The sequence below is a fragment of the Passer montanus genome, unplaced genomic scaffold (genome assembly GCF_014805655.1).
Source record: "Passer montanus isolate IOZ18808 unplaced genomic scaffold, ASM1480565v1 scaffold15, whole genome shotgun sequence".
Classification (NCBI taxonomy): Eukaryota; Metazoa; Chordata; class Aves; order Passeriformes; family Passeridae; genus Passer; species Passer montanus.
The window spans coordinates 9,496,120-9,514,180 of NW_024362051.1; the positions used below are offsets into that span (position 1 = coordinate 9,496,120).

The 18,061-nt window shown below is 43.6% G+C and overlaps 1 protein-coding gene across 5 annotated transcripts in view; it reads left to right on the forward strand.

The window, feature by feature from the left end:
• Positions 1 to 18,061, forward strand: part of GRIA1 (glutamate ionotropic receptor AMPA type subunit 1) — a 120,678-nt gene that overhangs the window by 61,387 nt on the left and 41,230 nt on the right. For all 5 annotated transcript variants that reach the window (XR_005626690.1, XM_039701327.1, XM_039701328.1 and 2 more), the window contains exons 5-7: positions 1,817 to 1,870; positions 13,349 to 13,510; positions 15,070 to 15,237. Coding sequence is in view for 4 of the 5 variants with exons in the window: in XM_039701327.1 (XP_039557261.1) it covers positions 1,817 to 1,870; positions 13,349 to 13,510; positions 15,070 to 15,237 (384 nt within the window). In the remaining variant the exon portion in view is untranslated. The remainder of the gene's footprint in view (positions 1 to 1,816; positions 1,871 to 13,348; positions 13,511 to 15,069; positions 15,238 to 18,061) is intronic.

Consider the following 18,061-nt stretch of genomic DNA (forward strand, 5'->3'; position numbering starts at 1 on the left):
TCTCCTTCCTCCTGCAAGGTCTGGGACTTACTGCAAAGGTCAGTCTCAGCTGATGGATGGAAAGGGACAAGTTTGGTCTGGTTTTGCTTCTTAGATCAGGCAGTGGAAGATACTCAGAAAACCACCCATAATGAGATGTATATCTTCATAGCTTTAGGTAGACAGAGGATTTTTCTGAGAGCTCCAGGCACCTCAGGAGAAGCTTCACTGAGGGATCCTGTGCAGGGAAGCTGGTGGAGCTGGCATTAGCTGTGTAAGGAACTGCTTCTAAATGAAGCTTTCATTGGAGTTAATTGCCACCCCCACGTTAACGCTGAGAACCAAATGAGTTTTATTATGCATACAAGAGCACTTCATCAGAGAAGGGCTAAGGCAGATGAACCAGTTGCATGGAGCAAGTGTCAGCTCATTTATTATCCATTTGGAAATCCCTAAATGACTGCTCATGATAATCTGGGAGTGCTGTCCCATGGGGAGGATCAGTCTCTGCCCTCATCTGACACTTCTCAAGTACCTGCTGCCAGCCTGGTACCAGAGACAAGTCCTGGGTAGACTGATTTCTGCTTGAATCTGACACAGCAGTGGTTTTAGGTTCATTCTGGCTGTGAGGATCTTTCTGTCCTCACTGCAGTTTGTGCAGATTTTGCCTGTGCCTGTTGGCAATGCAGGCAGCAATTCAGAATCAATTCATATGACAATAGAAATAAGAGGTAGTGTTGCCAGCCAGGAAACCTAATGGAAACAGCAGAGTTCTCTCAGAAACTGGCAAATCTTGTGTTTGTACAGGCTTTGAGGGCATCTGAGCCTTTTTTTCCCACTTTCTTCTTTCTGTTTGTAGAGTGGCTCAAATGCAGATGGTATCTGACTCTAGTAAACTAGTAAGGACTTAACAGTGCTGCTGGAAATCAATAGAGAAGAATTTCAATGAAAAAATGGAGGCAGCAAGAGTAATAGAGACTTTTAGGTCTATTCTTTATGTACTGTTTTTAAATCAAAGGAGAAAAAATACACAAGCATTCTGATCAGTGCCTCTGCTCCCCCAAGTCACAGGCAAATCTGCAACAGGTAGAAAAGGAAAAAGAAAGGGAAACTTTTCCAGCTAACATAGAAAAAAACCAGTTGTTACAGATTGGTAAACAATTGTGTTGATAAAAGAAAATAAAAATCTGACACTGCTATGTCAGGGACAAAGGAGTAAGTGGCAAAGCACAGGTATTGGGCCACCATACATATGAATCTATAAATTATCTCAATGAACATGCAGGGGAATCCTCTGTGGCTTGCCCAAACAGCTTCATTCTGGAGATGTAGTTTGAAACTACAGCAGTGCACAAAAACTTACCCATAACCTAAACTTCCAGCCATCTCTCCCAGGCAGGTGTTTGCAGCAGGGGCTGGAGCTTGGAGGATGTGCAGGATTGCTCTCCAGTTTTGCCTAAAGTTTCAGTTGCATTCACAGGACACATGGATTCAAACTCCTGTTTGTTCCTTTGGTATCTAAAATACAAATCTTGTTAAGGCTTTTTTTTTTTCTCCCCAAGCCTGTAGGAAGCAGGTTGGTTTGGTTGTTTTCTCTCCCTGCCTGTACAATGTTCTTGGTGATCTTGTCCTGTCTAATTTCAGATTTGCTGCTCAGGTATCATGTGTGAAAGCTCTGGCCATCCCCTAATAAGATTGGGAACTTTTCTTTTGCTATGTCTTCCTGCTCACAGCTGAATAGTCTCAGCAAGGAAAAATAAGAGTGAGAAAGGGCAGATAATTGACATTCTTCTTCCCTAGTTGATCTCTGGTAATTATTTTTGTTTTTATCTTGCAGATCATCTCGCTTGAAAAAAATGGGAATGGGTACCACTACATTCTGGCAAACATGGTGAGTTACCCTAATTGGTGGGGTTTTTCTCTATCTCACAGTTTTGTAAAACACTATATTTATAATTACCGAGTTGTACACTCTTTTTCTCATCCACCTTCGAGATAAATGAAAATACCAAAGTCTTCTGCTGTGCTCTTCTTGTGGAGTTTTCTCTCTTGAGCCAGCAAGATTATCTGCAGGGTATCTCCAAGTGTGCTGGGCTTTTGGAGTGGTTTGACCTTGGCTGGATGACAGATGCAGACCAAAGTCATTTTATCACTCCCCTCTTGGTGCTAAATGAAATCTGACTGTCATGGCTCTAGGGAGAGAATTGAAAGCAAAGATTTCTTTAAGGAAAGGATTCTCCCTTTGATGCAGGGAGGTGCTGCCTGAAGACAGAGCAGAACTGGGCAGTGGCAGGACCATCTTTCTGGAGCAACTCTCACAGGAGGATGGAAAATTTCTTTGCCTAGGGAGATTAGGGGAGAGGTAAGAGAGAGAAATGGGGGGTTTCCACAGCAGAGCTCCTTCCCTCTCCTCCCCAGATGTGTCCATCCATCCAGGAGGATGCACAGCAGAGGCTGGGCTGCTGCTGGCACTCTGGGGCTGCTGCTGCTCCCCTGGTACTCCTCTGTCCCTGTGGGGTGAGCCATGTGCAGGCTCTGGACCTGTTCTTTCAGCACAGAGCTGCATCTGGGAGGCAGCACGTCAGCCCTGGGGTAATTAAACTTTAAACCAGCAATTAGTCAAGCAGTTGATGCCCTTCTCCTTTCCTCAGTCCCAAGATAACTCTGTAATTTACCAGGCAAAAATGGCCACATCATTACCCTGCAGTGCCCTGTACTGACCCTGCACCTTGTGCTGGCTGCCTACCGTGTAATTACAGAGATTAAAATGTTACCTTGTGCAGGGGGAGACATGCAAAGCTACAGAGCAGCCAATAACTTCAGTTGCTAATTTAAAAAAAAATTATCATTTGCCATGTCCCAGGTCCTGGATGTTTATGAAAGTCCCTTCATTAAAGTTAAGCAGGAAAGTGAGCTGGAGTCACTGGAGTGAGCATGTCTGTGCAATTTTAAGTACACCCACACAGAAGGTTGAATGACAATATCACCTCTTCCCTCTGCACAGTTTCATAAGGATAAATGCATGAAAAGCATGAGGTGAACTGAACCAACACTCAGGTGTAGGAGATTTGAAGGACATTTCTAAGGATACCACTCTCCCTCACCTTCACCCAGAGAAAAGTGCACTGTCCCATCTTTAATGTGTTTTCTCAGCCTTTGCACAAATGCTGAGAGGACAGAGCTGGCTGGGAGAGGTTGCATACTCAGCCAACAGGGTTTATAAATAATTAATTTGGAGCAAAAGGCTTTTTATTTCTCCAGGTCCTCTGCAGGGACATTCTGCCTCCACTGCAGCTCATGGAGGGGGCTTTGGGTGCCACAGTGTCTGACAGGACCACCAGAATTCTCTGGTGTCCTTTCCTAGCAGCTTGGATTCTGGGAAGAAGGAGCAGAGTGAAAGGAATTCTACCTTTGGTCTTTCCTGCTCCTTAAAACCCAGCATCCCACAAAAGCCAAAAATCAGAGAGGGGAATATTTAAAAAAAGAAAAAAGAGTAAGGATAATCAGACAACATGGGAAAACTATTTTAAAAAAATCCTGGCACCCCTCAAGGTTAAGAAGGTATTTTCCAGGGCAGAATAATGTGGGCAGGTTCAGACACCAGAAGCCAAATCAGTTCCTGTAATGTGCTACACCCCATGAGAGCTACTGGATGATGGGTTAGCAAGGAGAATGGCAAAAAGTCCCTAAGATCCCATGTTTCTAGACCACAGGGCAGCAAGGAAGGAGAGCAAGCCTCCCTCAGTGGGGATGGCCAGAGATTTTATAAGAGATTGGCAGAAGCTGGCATCTGGCAGGGTTAAACCCTGGTGCGAACGCTCTGATCCGAGAGATCACAGCAGGTTTTACCCTCTTCTGAGGACACCTCATGGCTGGATTAGAGCCTTCAGAGGGTGTAGCGTGCTGTAATTTATTCCCCCTGACTCACACTCATAGTGGTAGACCTGGAACACCCCTCACTTTCCCCTGCAGACGTGTCCCAGGATGACAGGGCGTGCGTTGCCCACACGCTGCCGTAGCCTCGTGCGCGCCCGCGTGCCTGGAGAGCAGCCCTGCCTCGGGGAAGTGCCTCCTCCTGCAGCACTGGCTCCTCAGAGAATGAATTAAGAGCCAAAACCTGGAAGTGTTGGGTTTCCAAATGAGTTATTTTTCGTGCCCTGTGCTGGCTGGGCCAATCTGAGTTGGGACTCTCACCCTGATCAGGGGAATCCTCAGCCCATTCATAGCCATCAAGTTTCCTGCACTAGCTGGAGCAAGGAGAGGGATTTTTAACACCTGCCTTTTGCCTGACCTACTTGGGCGTGGAAAAATGGGGACGCAGTTATGGAAATTACACATTGAAAGCAAATATTGGGAAACATTTCTGGATAACCCCACTTAAATTCTCTTTTTTAGCTATGTGCTTGTTCAGAGCTATACAGAGCCAAAAAATCCAAGCAGCAGCACACCACTGCCCAGCTGCAGCAGCTTCAAACTGGTGTTCCATCAGGAATGGAAAATGAATTTGCAAGGCAATGCACTGGCTGAATAAGGTCTAAAAAAGTCATCCATAGGCACATTTTGGAATGGAAGAATTCCCTGTCTGGCCACAGCCAATCCATGAGCAGTCACTGCCTTGCATTAACCTTGCTGTGTGTTTGCCCAGCAGTTGCTCTGGGTGAGCTGTAGTGAAGTGCTGAGCAGAATTTGACAGCAGCAAGTGAAAGCTGGTATTTCCTAGCAGGAACAGCTTTCTTTTTCAGTGAAATTGCTGTTGCCAAGGTGAGACAATAATATTTCTGTGTTCACAAACAAAATGAAACCATTCTGCACCTTAGGCCATGGGCAAACATCCTTCTCTGAACGTGCTACACCTGCTAAAGACACCACTTCTCTTGTCTCCCCAGCCCTGCCCATCCCATGAAGGTCTGACTGCAACATCCCTGCCAGGGGAAGGGTTCCTGTGAGCATCCTTCCCTCTCCTCGAGCCAAATTTGTCACTCTTTAAGGCATTTGCAAACTGATGAAATCCCGGTCTTTAACCAGTACCCATCAGAGTTACCCCAATGAGCTTTTCCCAGAGCTAACCTGAGTATTTGTCAGGTGCACTGGCAGCTTGCAGTCATATCTCTCTCTCTCTTTTCCCCTCTGGAACTCAAAGAGATTTGGCAACTTTTAAAAGTGTTTGTTTCTGTGAGTCTCATTTTTCTAAGCTTTGTTCTCAGCCTTTGAGATCATCAGTTCTAGCAACCACAAAGTAATATAGTCAATATTATCAGAGGAACAAGCTTAGAAACTTCTGGGATTCCTTTCTTTTGATGTTCAGGCTTTTTGCCCATAACCTTGGCTTTGTGTATCTGTTTTTCCTGTGCCATGGATGTGAGCTGACTACTGTCAGGAGTGGGGCAGCATCAGCTTGGGCAGAGAAAAATCTTTGTCATTAAATAAGGGACATTCATGTGACCTGTCTTTAAAGGAAAAGTATGAAAGACAGCTGCCACATCCAGTGTTTTAGCCTCTTTTTTTCTTTCCTGGTGCATTAGTCCAAGTTGTTCTTTTAGCAAGGGCTTTTTTTTTGAAGATGAATAAATAAGTGTACGAGATTGCTGATGGCAGGGTTAGCAGGGAAAAGTAAAGATAAAAACAGTGTTGATTACAGAAGGTAAGCACTTTTTCCTGTGCCATTCCACATCAGCCTGTGTCAGCACTGAGGCCGTGGACAGTTTCCCTTTGCTGGCAGTTGTGGTGCTGGTGGGGCTAACCAGTGATGCCTTAAGGAACCTAGAAATAAAACAGCACACTTTTGAGAAAATATTAGTATAGGAGGTAATATAAAGGTTAGTCTTTATTAGAGGCCTCCAGAGGAAGATATGAAAAAATGTTCACAAAGTGTCCACCACCCCATGGGGTGAATGCAATGTTATAAGTTTAGCAAATTAGCATATTTGACAAAAATCACCAATTAGGAGCACAGGAAGTAATGCAATTTTCCCCAGTTCAACCCTCTCTAAATCCTCCCCCCTCAGATGGAAACTAAACTTTGTTTATGAAAATGTGTTTTAAAGAGCTGTTTTTCAGTCTTGCTACCCAGAAAGAACCAAGATGGGATTGGGGTCTTGGAATGTGTTTTGTCTTTCTGCCTAGGGAAAAGTACTGGGAAAACTAGCCACAGATACAATGGGCCACAGAGCTACAAAGACATGTGTAAAAAATAGAGAACATATAAAAGAAAAAAAGCAAAAATCATTCTGCATCATCATTTCCCCAGCACAGCAGCTTTGCCAGCAGAGTGGCTCCTGCAGGAGTCAGACAAGATCTGCTGGGTTTATCCAGTTCCCCTCTGGACTGGGTGGGCAGCTTTGATTTTTTTGCACCAGAAAAACAGGAGGAAGAACTTCTGTACCAGCAGGGCTGAGACTCAGCAATGTGAGACCAACACTGGGTGCAGAGAGGGAAGAGGAATTGCCATCCCAAATTTGCCATCCACAGGCAGAGAGCAGCTCCCCTAAAGCAGGGCAGGACAGGCACACCTGCAGCACGTGCTGTGGCTGTGTGGGGAGGGTTGTGGTGCCCAAGAAAGGTCTGTACCTGCCCCAGCACAGTGACACCCGTGGCACTGCCCCAGCTCAGTGTGACCTGTGCCACTGGCAGCATGGCCATGCCTCCATGCCCTGCTTGCCTGGAGCTAAAATGTTGTAGTTCTGTCTCCCATCAGCTCGAAAGTTGCCCTGTTTATTTGAGTCTCCTGCCCCCTGAAGTGCTGCTGGTGGTGGCACAAACAAGGGCAGCAATGCTCAGGTGTTAATCACTCCCTGATTTGAAACTCAGTTTTGTGGAGTTTCCAGAAGGATCTGCATCTCCTTCTCATCCTGGCAAGATCTCAAGATGCAAAATTTATATTCTTCTATTTGAAAAAGTTGTCCTAAGTCACTTTTAGGGTTCTGAAATTATGCCTGTTAGACCTTTTTGCTTCCTGAGAGGTTTTGTGCAAGTAGGCTCATGAGGCAAACTCATTTTCTATGCAGAGAAAGACAATATAATCTATCAGTGAAAATTCTGCATTTTACTTCCAAACACCTTTTCTGTCCTGACTCAAAAATTATCAAGCAGAAGAACCCCATATAACATTATTTCATCTGAATTACTGATACTAAGAGACACAGCAGTGCCCTGAATTAAATTTTGCTTGAACTCGAGTGTCTCATGTATAAGAAAATTATCTGGTTTGACACAAAACTTGCCCACACAGGATTATATGAACAGCAACCTTGGGAGGATTTTTGCAGCAGTTAATGAGGGCTCAAAAACATGAGTGACTTACTGTGGCTTAAAAAAAGCAGAGCATCAGGTGAGTAACTGACAGATTATATTACAGCTATTGGAAGGAAAAACATGTTTACTTAAACTTCAGCAAAATGGTGTTAAACTAACAGGTTTCCTCAGCCATTTGCAGTCTCCTAATCCATTATCCCAGCTCAGCTGCAAGTGGTGATGTGTAAATCCATAGAATCTGCCTCATGGTGACTTCATTTGTCCTCTTTTCTAGTCAGAACATGCTTAGCTTCAGCTTTCTCGACCAGATTTATGCTTCTGTTTGCTAGACAAAATATTCCATTACTGATGTTTTGGTCCTTGTAAACTGGGATCGGGTCATCCCTTAATCATATCTTTGATTGAATTCATGGCATCTGCCACTACACAGCACATTTCCCAAACCTTTAAATCAGTTTATGCCCTGAAAGCTCTCTAATGCACAAACATCCACCTAGAACATCCCTTCCCCTGTCTGGACTGAGCCTTCTGACAAGATGTGTATGGTCATTTGTATCCATGATGTGCTGCAGCTGCAAGATTGGGCAAATAACACAAAAAATAAAAAATCTGCAGGGCTGCACCAATAAAAAGTTGCTGTTCAACTCCTTGTGCTTAAAGTCTTGATTCTCACCTCACTTGGCTGGTGTTGTAACTACAGACAGGACAAAACACTCTGATCAAGCTGCAGGGCTGGGAAGCTGTCTGATAGTGCCCCCTTCTCCTATCTTTCTTTTTCCTTTTTTCACTCACTCCTAAGTCCCAGGGAGGACTCACAGGTTTTGCTGCCCCAATGGGATTTGACACGTGAATAACTCTGCAGAGGAGAAATCCTCTCCCATTGGAAGGCACAGAAGGAAGGAGACTGGAGCAGATGGGCTCTTTTTTGACATACCCTCCTTATTAATACAAAGTGATGGGAGTGAGGAATGATGCTTCACTGGAGAAGTTAAGCTTGAAGATAATTTGGGGTATTAGAGATGCTCTGTCTGGAAACACTCCATTTCTTGCTCCCTGCAGTAAGTCACTGGTGTACCTTGGAATGACAGGAGCCACTTCGTATTCACTCAGCTGATCTACAGCCATTCAGAAGCAAAAATTTTGCTTTGCAAAGTTTCTTATAATCATAAAATCTACAAGGAAGTAGTCTGGCATTGCAAGTCATGCATTTAAATAGAGCTGGGCCAGTTTCCCAATGCTGCCACAGGTTTCTGTGGCACCCACCCAAGCTCAGGGTGAATTGCTTAAATGCTTTTGGCTTGAAAAGGAGTATTTCAGTGTGCAACCTATTAAAGAAAAGATAAAGCAGACTCAAGTCTCTTCATTCCAGAGAGAAAAAGACTTAAAAAACCTAATACTCCTCCCTGGGATCAGGGGGCTCTGTGGGCTTCAGCCAACAAGCCTTCTCCAGGCAATTCAAGAGAAAGGGGTGGTTTTCCCCTCTCCTCATTCAAAGCTGAGTTTGCCAGTCTCAGAGGGAGATCTGGAGAGTTCAGAAGATGCAGCAGGAGGAGAGAAAACAGCACTGTTTCTTAGGAACGTGTCTGTCTTCAAGGAGACTCTCTAATGTTCTTTATCCCAGGAAAGGAGGAGGCTTGGAGCACAGGCAGGGAGGTTTTCAGCTGGGCTGTGGAGTGGTTTTTGAGCTGCTGAGCCTGCCCAGAGCTCAGCCTGTGCTTCTGCAGCTTCAAAGGCATCACAAGAGGCAGGGAAAGGGCCGGCAATTAATGTGAGCTCAGTGAAAGACGAAGAGAATCTGGAGGTGTGGGAGCATTGCCATGGGCTGGGATGGTGTCCCACAAGCAGTTGTGCCACCAAGGGTCATCAGGAGGCAGAGGTTTAGGACAGTGGGGCAGTGAAACATGACGGTGAAAGGAGAGATGCAGGGAAGTCAGTGAAGCCCCAGATTTGAGAAGGGTCGTGGACAGAGGGATGAGGTTTTCCCTACACTGACAGCTGCCCACTCAGTGTTCTGGCTCCTCACAGTGTCCAGGGTATAAATTAGAAGCTGGTTCATTTCTGGAGGGACTTTCTTTTCAAGGCAGATCCTTTGTGGACCACTTAATCAAGATGGATTCATGAGGCCCATTTCAAGTCATCAGTCTTCCTGCATTATGCATTTCCTTTGATGATTGAGCCCACAAGCAGTGGAGAGGAATATAAATGTGTGACTTGCTGATGCCTCTCCCAGCAACCAAGGCAGTAAATGGGACAGTAAAACAACCTTTGGCTGAAAAGTGCTTTCAGTTTAAGAACAGCACAAAGAGCAGATGCACCAAGGAAAGCACAGGGAGGATAAACCCCATCTCAGCACTGTTTTCTATTTGAAGCCACAAAGGTCCGTAATAGCTGCCCACATTATTTCCTCACAGCAACACCCTGCACATAATTGCTCTGTGAGGTCATTAATGCAGAGAGGAGCCCGTGGTATGGGCTAAAGAGCAAGTTCCCTCCTTTGAAGCCAGCCTGGCTGCTGCTGGAGCAGAGTGCTGCAGATGCTGTGAGTCAGAGCAGGCTGGAGGAGGGAGCTGCCTCAGCCCATCAGCGTGAAGGGACCAGATTTGTGTGGTTTATTGTCAGCCTGCTCATTCCATGGCATTTGGAGAGAGCCAGGTGGCTTCCAGCATGTGCAAGGCAGGAAGGCACATCCTCTGGTCTGCTTTTGAGGTGCTTTTGTGAAGTGAGTTTGAGTCCAAGGGACAGCTGATCCTGCTGATGGATGGTTTGGTGTCCCCAGGGACAGCTGTGCCTGCAGGAGCCTTGTCCCCCCTGGAGCACCTCCACCCTGGGCACTGCCCTGCTGCTCTGGGCTGCCTCTGGGTGCCTGCATTTCCAGGGGGCTGCAGTCTGAGTTCCCGTATTCCTCCTCTTCCTCCCTGGGGGATTTCAGTGCTGGGCAGGGAGGAGAAGGCTGATCCCTGCATGCCCAACAGGCACATCCCAAATGCTTCAGGTGTCAAGAGCTTGAAGAAAGTCACACACAGCCAAATTCCAGGGGATCAGCTCATTTCCCTGAACTTACTCCAGACGAGGCTGCAAAGTGGGTTTTTTCCAGTATTCCCTGGCAAATTTTAGAAACAGTTTTAAAACCATTTGATCACTCCATGGGGCAGCATGGAGTGCATCCTTCCAGCACTGTTCACTTCTTGCTGTGCTGGATTGGATGACAGAGGGAAGCATTTCTGGGCTAGTTCTTTCCCAAAGTGGTTGATGTTAAACATATTACTGCAAAAGCACAGCTGCTGCCCCTTAGTCATGGGTTACAGTCTTTTCTTAGCCAAGTTTTAAGAGTTTATTTTCTGTTTCCCATATACAGCCAGTTGAAAACTAAATAAAATATCTCTTTTTTTTTCTTTTTTGCAGTATGTGTCTATAGTTAGTACAAAGTGACAGATGATTGATGATTTCTTTAGTTGCAAATATTGTAATTCTCTTGTTCTCCTGATTCCTACAAGCACTGACTGATATTCCAGAAGGACAGATAAGCATGTTGAATTCCTGCTGCCACTTTGTCAATAGAAGCATTTTCAAAAACCAGTCTGCATAACTCTTGATGGCTTTTTGTTTATATGCTTGCTAGCAAGAACTCACCTGCTCTGGGAATTATTTTCTAAAATATTTAACCTCTGGATTTCCATGTTCATTGGCTCTCATGTTCCCCACACCTGCTCTGAGCAGATCTCAGTGAGGTGATTAAAATTCCTTTATAATTAGGAGCATTCCTATCATATCCTTGTGCTGGAGTATGTGGAGGAGGGATAACAGGTGAAAACAATTATTTCAGCCGTTGATAGCAGCCAAAATGCAAAGATGTCTTCAAGGTTAATGATGTCCTCTATGGTCCCAACTGCCTTAAATGATTGGAAAATCTTCTGTCTCCACGCTTTTTAAAGAACCTGAATTATGTCAAAAGTCAGTGGGGAAAAATTAGTACGATCTTCGGGAAGAAATATTTCTGTTATTTATTCAGACTATTAAAAATTTTATGCAGTGAATCCCAATGAATATTGTTGAATATTTGCTTCAGTTTTAGAATGGTTTTGTTTGGGGAAAACAGTGAAATACAGTGGTTTCAACCACTGCTGTCTCATCCCTGCTGTCACAACTTTTTTTTTTTTTCCTATTTAAATCTGCATTCTGAGGGGGTTTAACACAACAGTCATCTTACTCATACTCTGCAGTGAACTTGGACTTTTCTTCATGCCTTTGTAGGTCTCCCAAAGAGGAGCTGCTTGCACAAACTTCAAGTTGCTCTGCGATAGTTTCTTTTGACAGATCTTTTTCCCCTGAGTAGCTCCCAGGAGCAAAATGTCAGTGTAATTTGGTCCTAGCCATGAATAACCAGTTGGCAACCTGTGAGGTCCCTCTTACTGAACCTTAGGAGCTCTGCGTGTCAAAACCCACTTGGCCTGAAATGCATTAAGATGTCAGGGACAATTATCCTGCTGCATTTCCTATTCATTAATCACAGCTCTGGCTTTCTGAAACCCCTACGCCAGCAATTACAAACAAGATTGATGTGGGTTTAACCAGCATTCTGAGGGGTATGCACGCACAAAATACCACTTTTTTTCTTTTAACCTAAATCACTGTACTTTGAAGCAAAACAAGCCATCTATTTAGAGCATCTGTACTCCAGTATCCAATCCTCAGCCTTGTAAGTGGATGCCAAATTGCCTACAAAATGCTGGAAGAAAAAATGTGAAAGTCTTTAAAGTCATTTTTGAGTCACATATGACTCCCTCAGTCTGACACTTATGTGAGAGGGCAATTTAGTCTTTTCCTGGCAAGGTTTGTTCCCAAAACAGTTCCCATCTAATGGCTCCATCCTGACTTTGGAAGCTGATCAGCTAATTATCTCTCTCAACCTGTGAACAGAGAGCATCATTTTGGGAACCCGACTGGTGTTTTCCTGGAAATGATGTAACTCGGCTTTTTTAGCTCACACCGTGGTGGTGAGTCTGGGAACAAGCAAGGCAGAGAAACCCAGGGGCAGGCTGAGGAGGAGCCTGCAGAGAGCACTCAGCAGCAGGGCAGGGGGAAGGCAGAGCTCCAGCCAGCCCTTCTGCTGCTCAGGTGATGGCATTGTGACAGTCCTCCCATTCATCTCCCCCCATGCACTGAGGCTGCTGATGGTGCCAGTGTGAATAATTGAGTACCTCTCTTGTGCTTGTGTTCCTAAAGAAAAAAGCAGCAGAGCTCAGCACAGTAGGAGGGCACAGCCCCTGTCCCAGCACCTCTGCAAGGAGCCCTGCAAGCAGTTCTGCACAGCAGCAGGGCTGCAGAGCTGCAATCAAAGCTGGGACACCAAGAAATCAACCCTCCCTCCATACTGCAGTGTGTTTCTAATTAATTTTTCACCTCTGACTCAAGGGGGTGACTAATTCTGCAGTGCCACCCTGATCAATGCACATGTGTATTTGTACACGTGTTCATCACATGCAGAGAGCCAGAAGTGGACAAGAACAATAAGGAAATGAAAGAAATATATTTCTTTAGTAATCTAAAGTCTAGAAAAGTACCTTCCTTTCTCCCAAATGTGCAAATTCTATAAACTGGCTTTTCTAATAAGAAACTGACCAACCAGTTCCTTCCTGATCGGCTGGAAGTTCATTGTTCAGAATTTGGTTATCCCTATAAACTGTGATTTGAAAAGAAGTGGACTATCCAGTGGTTACTGAGTCCATGAAAATTAGGGCTGGGTGAACAATTCTGTATAAAATTTAGAGCTGGTTGACAAATACTTTTTAATATATTTTAGAAATTTTGTTCATTTCATCCATTATTCAGGATACATTTTTCCATTACTCTGCTAGCTTTCTTGCAAGTGAGCTGTTGCTAACATTATTATTTGTCTCCCTGGGTGGTAACTGCAGGATATGGCCAGCTCAGAACCATGAGAAAAGCAAATTCACACCACAGCTGGAGAATTGGTGCCTCTCCTGAGTTGGATATTTCCTCCCAGAGGGAAAATATTTTTCCTGAGCTGTCTGCCATATTCATACCTAGGCAGGATTCCTCTTTCCCATCTAGATGTGTCTTCCTCTGATGAGCTTCTCCTGTTTCTCTCCTGTACCAGGGATTCATGGACATTGACCTGACCAAATTCAGAGAGAGTGGAGCCAATGTCACTGGCTTCCAGTTGGTGAATTACACAGATACTGTTCCTGCCAGGATCATGCAACAGTGGAGGAACAATGATGCCAGAGAGCATCCACGTGTGGACTGGAAGAGGCCAAAGGCAAGTGGTATAAAAAACCACATTTCATTTTGTTCCATCTGGCTCAGTTCAAGTTATGCTCACCTCTTTGTGATCACATATGGCTCTTTATTCTCACTTGAGAAACTCTCAGTATAATTATGAACATTATCTGTTCCATTTGCCTTAACATTATCTGAATTTTACTAGGCAGCAGTTACTGCCTCCTAAGAAATACAAAATTTAATGTATTCACTCGCTCTCCCAGTTTTCACCGCCTCCAAGCTAAGAGTTAAAGATCTCATAATGTTCAGTATATAAAAAACAAAAAGCCTCTTTAAGTCCTTAACCTTTGACTTGTTTACAAGACATCCAGTGATAATAAAGTCTTTCCAGATGTTCTTTTTGAGAATTTCAAATCAGTGCATACAACAGAGTGAAAAAGTATTTTAATTCCTAACACTGAAGGCCCTGAAGCTGTTGAGGGGTGACTGGAGAGGTTGTTTTTTTCTGTTTAATATTTTTAAATGAATACATTTGTGCCAAACAATCTCCCATAGAAATGATAGCTTTGGGATTAGTTTAAGAAAGTTGAAAACAACTAAATCAGTAGGTGATCACAGAAAAAAGAGTTAACACTAATGGTTCTTGCCAAGAGTTTTACACTGCTTTCAGTACAAGTTTCTGCTTGAATAAACTCATGTTTTGTAGAATTTTTGCCAATTGAGAGGGAATTTTCTGTGACCAGAAAAAGTCCCTTGTTTCTTGATTTCATGTAGCTCACATTTACACAGTATAATGTGCTCCTTAAAAGTTCAGGTCAATGATTCTGATTAAACACAAATGCTTGGGTAACAGGGGAAGGACTTTTAGTGCTGAGTCTTCTTCAGGGAGTGAAATCAGGAGCTTCTCCTTCACTTCCCAGCTGTGAAAGCCAAAACCAACTTTTAGGAGTCAACAGAGCAGTGGAGATTACAGGGAGCAAGATGCTGTTGAACTTCATAGACAGAAGGTCAGGACAGTGTTGCCTTTTTCTTAACCTGGAAATGAAACTCAAGATACTTTTAGTAAGGAGGTGATATAAGAGTGGATTTTTATTTGGAGGGTTTCAAGGGTAGTTATGGAAAGATGTCCACAGAAGCCTATCCCCACAGGGATGCATAAATTTTTATAGGTTTTAGGTAATTAACATAATGGATAAACAGCACCAATTAGGAGGTCAAGTGAGGATGTAATTTCTTCTCAGCTCAAGTTTTGTTTTGTTTTTGTTTTGTCCTTCCCTTGGCATTAGCTGGGCTCTGTCCATAAAGTGTATCTTGAAGAGTTTTTCTCAACCTTGGTTTCCAGGAAGAACCAAGACAGCACAGGGCCTTTGTACTTCTTGGGGCTTAGAGCTCTGGAATTCATTTTGGTTTTTTGCCTGGGGAAAGGCTATGGAAAATTACCAGGAAAATTAGCCACTCACATTATTGGCTGCAGAACTACAAATACACGTGCTAAGAATACAGGGAACATGTAAAAGGGGGAAAAAAAGGTAAAAATAAAACAGCAACAGAGCAAGCCACCTGGAAGGTTACCCTGAGTGCCATCTCTGTTCCCAGTACACGTCGGCGCTCACCTACGACGGGGTGCGGGTGATGGCCGAGGCCTTCCAGAACCTTCGGCGGCAGCGCATCGACATCTCCCGCCGCGGCAACGCCGGCGACTGCCTCGCCAACCCCGCCGTGCCCTGGGGACAGGGCATCGACATCCAGAGAGCCCTGCAGCAGGTTGGTAACCAGCTCGGGGGCGGTGTGTGTGCGCTGGGGGCACGCTGGGCACAGCCCGAGGTGGGGCAGGACGGGTGGGCAGCAGCAGAAGCAACAACACGAATCCCTTGGGATGAGGAGAAAGCAACAACACAAATCCCTTGGGATGAGGAGGAGCTGATGACACAAATCCCTTGGGATGAGGAGGAGCTGATCCTTCTGGAGAAGAGAGGTCTGAAAAGATCAGGGGTGCATCCAGCAAACTGGCACCATCTGATGTGTCTTTTCCTGTTCTGATTTCGGTTTTTGTTCTAAAGCTGAAATATTATCCCGTAAAATCAAGGGTCCCTATCTTTATGTTCCCCTCCCTGAGGCACAGACCTGCTCAGACTGTATTTTCTGCAGATTATTTGACTCTCTGTGAACTCAGCTTCGGTTCCAGCCTGCTAATGAATGCATGTGAATTTTGCCTTATGTGTTGGCTGTCACCAAAGTGTTCTCAAAGTGCAGATTATAGCTTGTTTCATACTGTGAGAGCTCATAAAAGTCTTAAGAGCAGCCATTTAGATAGTTTATTCCTCAAATCTGATAGTCTTGCTTTTTTTCCTCCTGCATAAAATTTAGATTTTTGAATAAACAAAAATACAATGTGAAACTTACAGCAAGAGAGAAAAATAATACACTCTTATCAAAGACTTACCAAGGCAGCATATTTTAAAATTTCATTAAATTTCAAGACTGACATTTACTTCTAGCACTTTTCTTTCTTTTCCTGACAGAAATAGATGGATTCCTTGCAAATACTGCTAGTTCAGTGTTATCCAAATATAGCTTATTCCATCTTGTTTCCTTCACTGTGAAGAAGGCAAAAAACCCCAAACATTGATGTGGTTCATTTGTATAATATGTAAAGTTCCTCAAGTATTTTGTTTTGATTTGGTTTTGGCTTACTGGTAAACAACAATTCCTTTAAAACCAAATCTTGCATCTGATTTGATTTTCTTGCTTGGATTCAATTTGTTCCCATGCCTGTCACTGACTTTCTGCATGACCTTGGGCAAATCACTGTCACAGCTTCTCCAAGCCCTTATAATAAAATCAGCCTCCCTGATGCATTAGGGAGATAGGTTACCTAATAAACATGAAATACTTGGAAGTCTTCTGATGAGCAATAGCTGCTCCAGCATTTTTCTTTATTGAATTTATGAGAATAAGATATCAAAATTAGACAGCTAGAAAATACAATTTGTGTGTGTGTGTTGGAAAATATCCTCTGAAGTTTCCTTATATCTTCATTAAAACAATTTCAAAAGTCTTAATTTTTCAGCTGGAGTGACTTTGGGTGAAGAACACAAAGACCCATTTGCAAAAGTTGCTTCTTTACAGATGAAAAATAATAATTTTAAAAATGTTTGACCAGCTCAGTTGTGATGATCAAAATAAAAGACTGAAACAGGCAGGGCAAGAAGCCTCCTAGCAAAGAATTTAAGTATGAATTTGATAATCTTCCAGTATTTAGTAATGTAGCAAGAAAGAGGCAGGTGGAAATAGAATAATTTATGATAAAATTGAAGATTTGAGTTATCCTTTCTGTAAAGACTTGCAGTTAAGGCAATTCTTACAGCTGTTCACAGTGTGCTTTCTCTTCACCTCCCATTTGTTAATGCCTAAAATTTCATAAGCTTTTTAAAAGCAAAAGGTTTCTCTACTTTCTTCTATTCAAATGTGTGGAATAAGCTCCCAAATTGCCTTATTCCTGTTTAGTGTGGGAAGGAACCACAGAATCATAAAAACATTTAGGCTGGAAGATCTAAGATCATCAAGTCCAAATATTATCCCAGCATTTCCAAGTTCACTAAACCATGTCCCCAGCACTGCCACATCCACACATCTTTTAAACCCCTCCAGAAATGGTGACTCTACCACTTATCTCCCTGGACAGCCCATCCAATGCTTGACAACCCTTTTGGAGAACTTTTTCCTAATGTCCAATCTCAACCTGCCCTGACACAACTTGGGGTCATTTACACCTGTCCTGTTGTTCTCTCTGGGGGAATAGACTGACCCCCACCTCACTGCATCCTCCTAAGAAGGATTCATGGATGGCACGAACAAAGAGGAAAAGAAATATGAAGCATTCTTCATTTTTTTAAAAAACAGAAATCTGGCATGTTAAAGTAGAATGTATGTTTTTATTAAAGATAATTACCTTTTTTCTTTTAGTGCAGGAAAAGGCCCACAAAATACTGCTTAAAACCACTACACTAAGGTTTTGATTTTACTTTGAAAAGGTTATGATAATTGTAAACAAAGTAGTTTTTTATCATTATGTGGTCAGCACATCTAATAAGCAGAAAGCTAGTCCCTAACTGCTGACTAACCCTGTAAAACAGAAGGCCACAACATCATCCTTCTGCTCCAGATGTCCCAGCAAAGAGCCAAATGCCCATCTGTGTCTTACACACAAATGTGCTTAAATGTCTCCAGCTGACTTGAGTCGTGCTTAGCCCTGTTGAAGTCAGTCCTCGCTGTACTTTGCACTGCATTTTTGTATTTTGCAGTGCATTTTTTTCATTTTGCATTGCCTTTTTGTATTTTGCATTGCCTTTTTGTATTTTGCATTTACCTTCAGAGGATGTGAATGGCAGAAAAGTTGTGCTGCCTCCTGCAGCACAGATAGCAGAGATCCCTTTTGCCGTTTCAGTGCCACGTGGATATCACAGAATTAAGATTTCATTCACTCAGATAGAAGAATTGATGCTGTAAACATGGCTTTTTAGTGCATACCAAGCTACAAAGCACAAGCACCTGTGACCTCAGCTTCAGAATCAGTCAGAACCTGAAA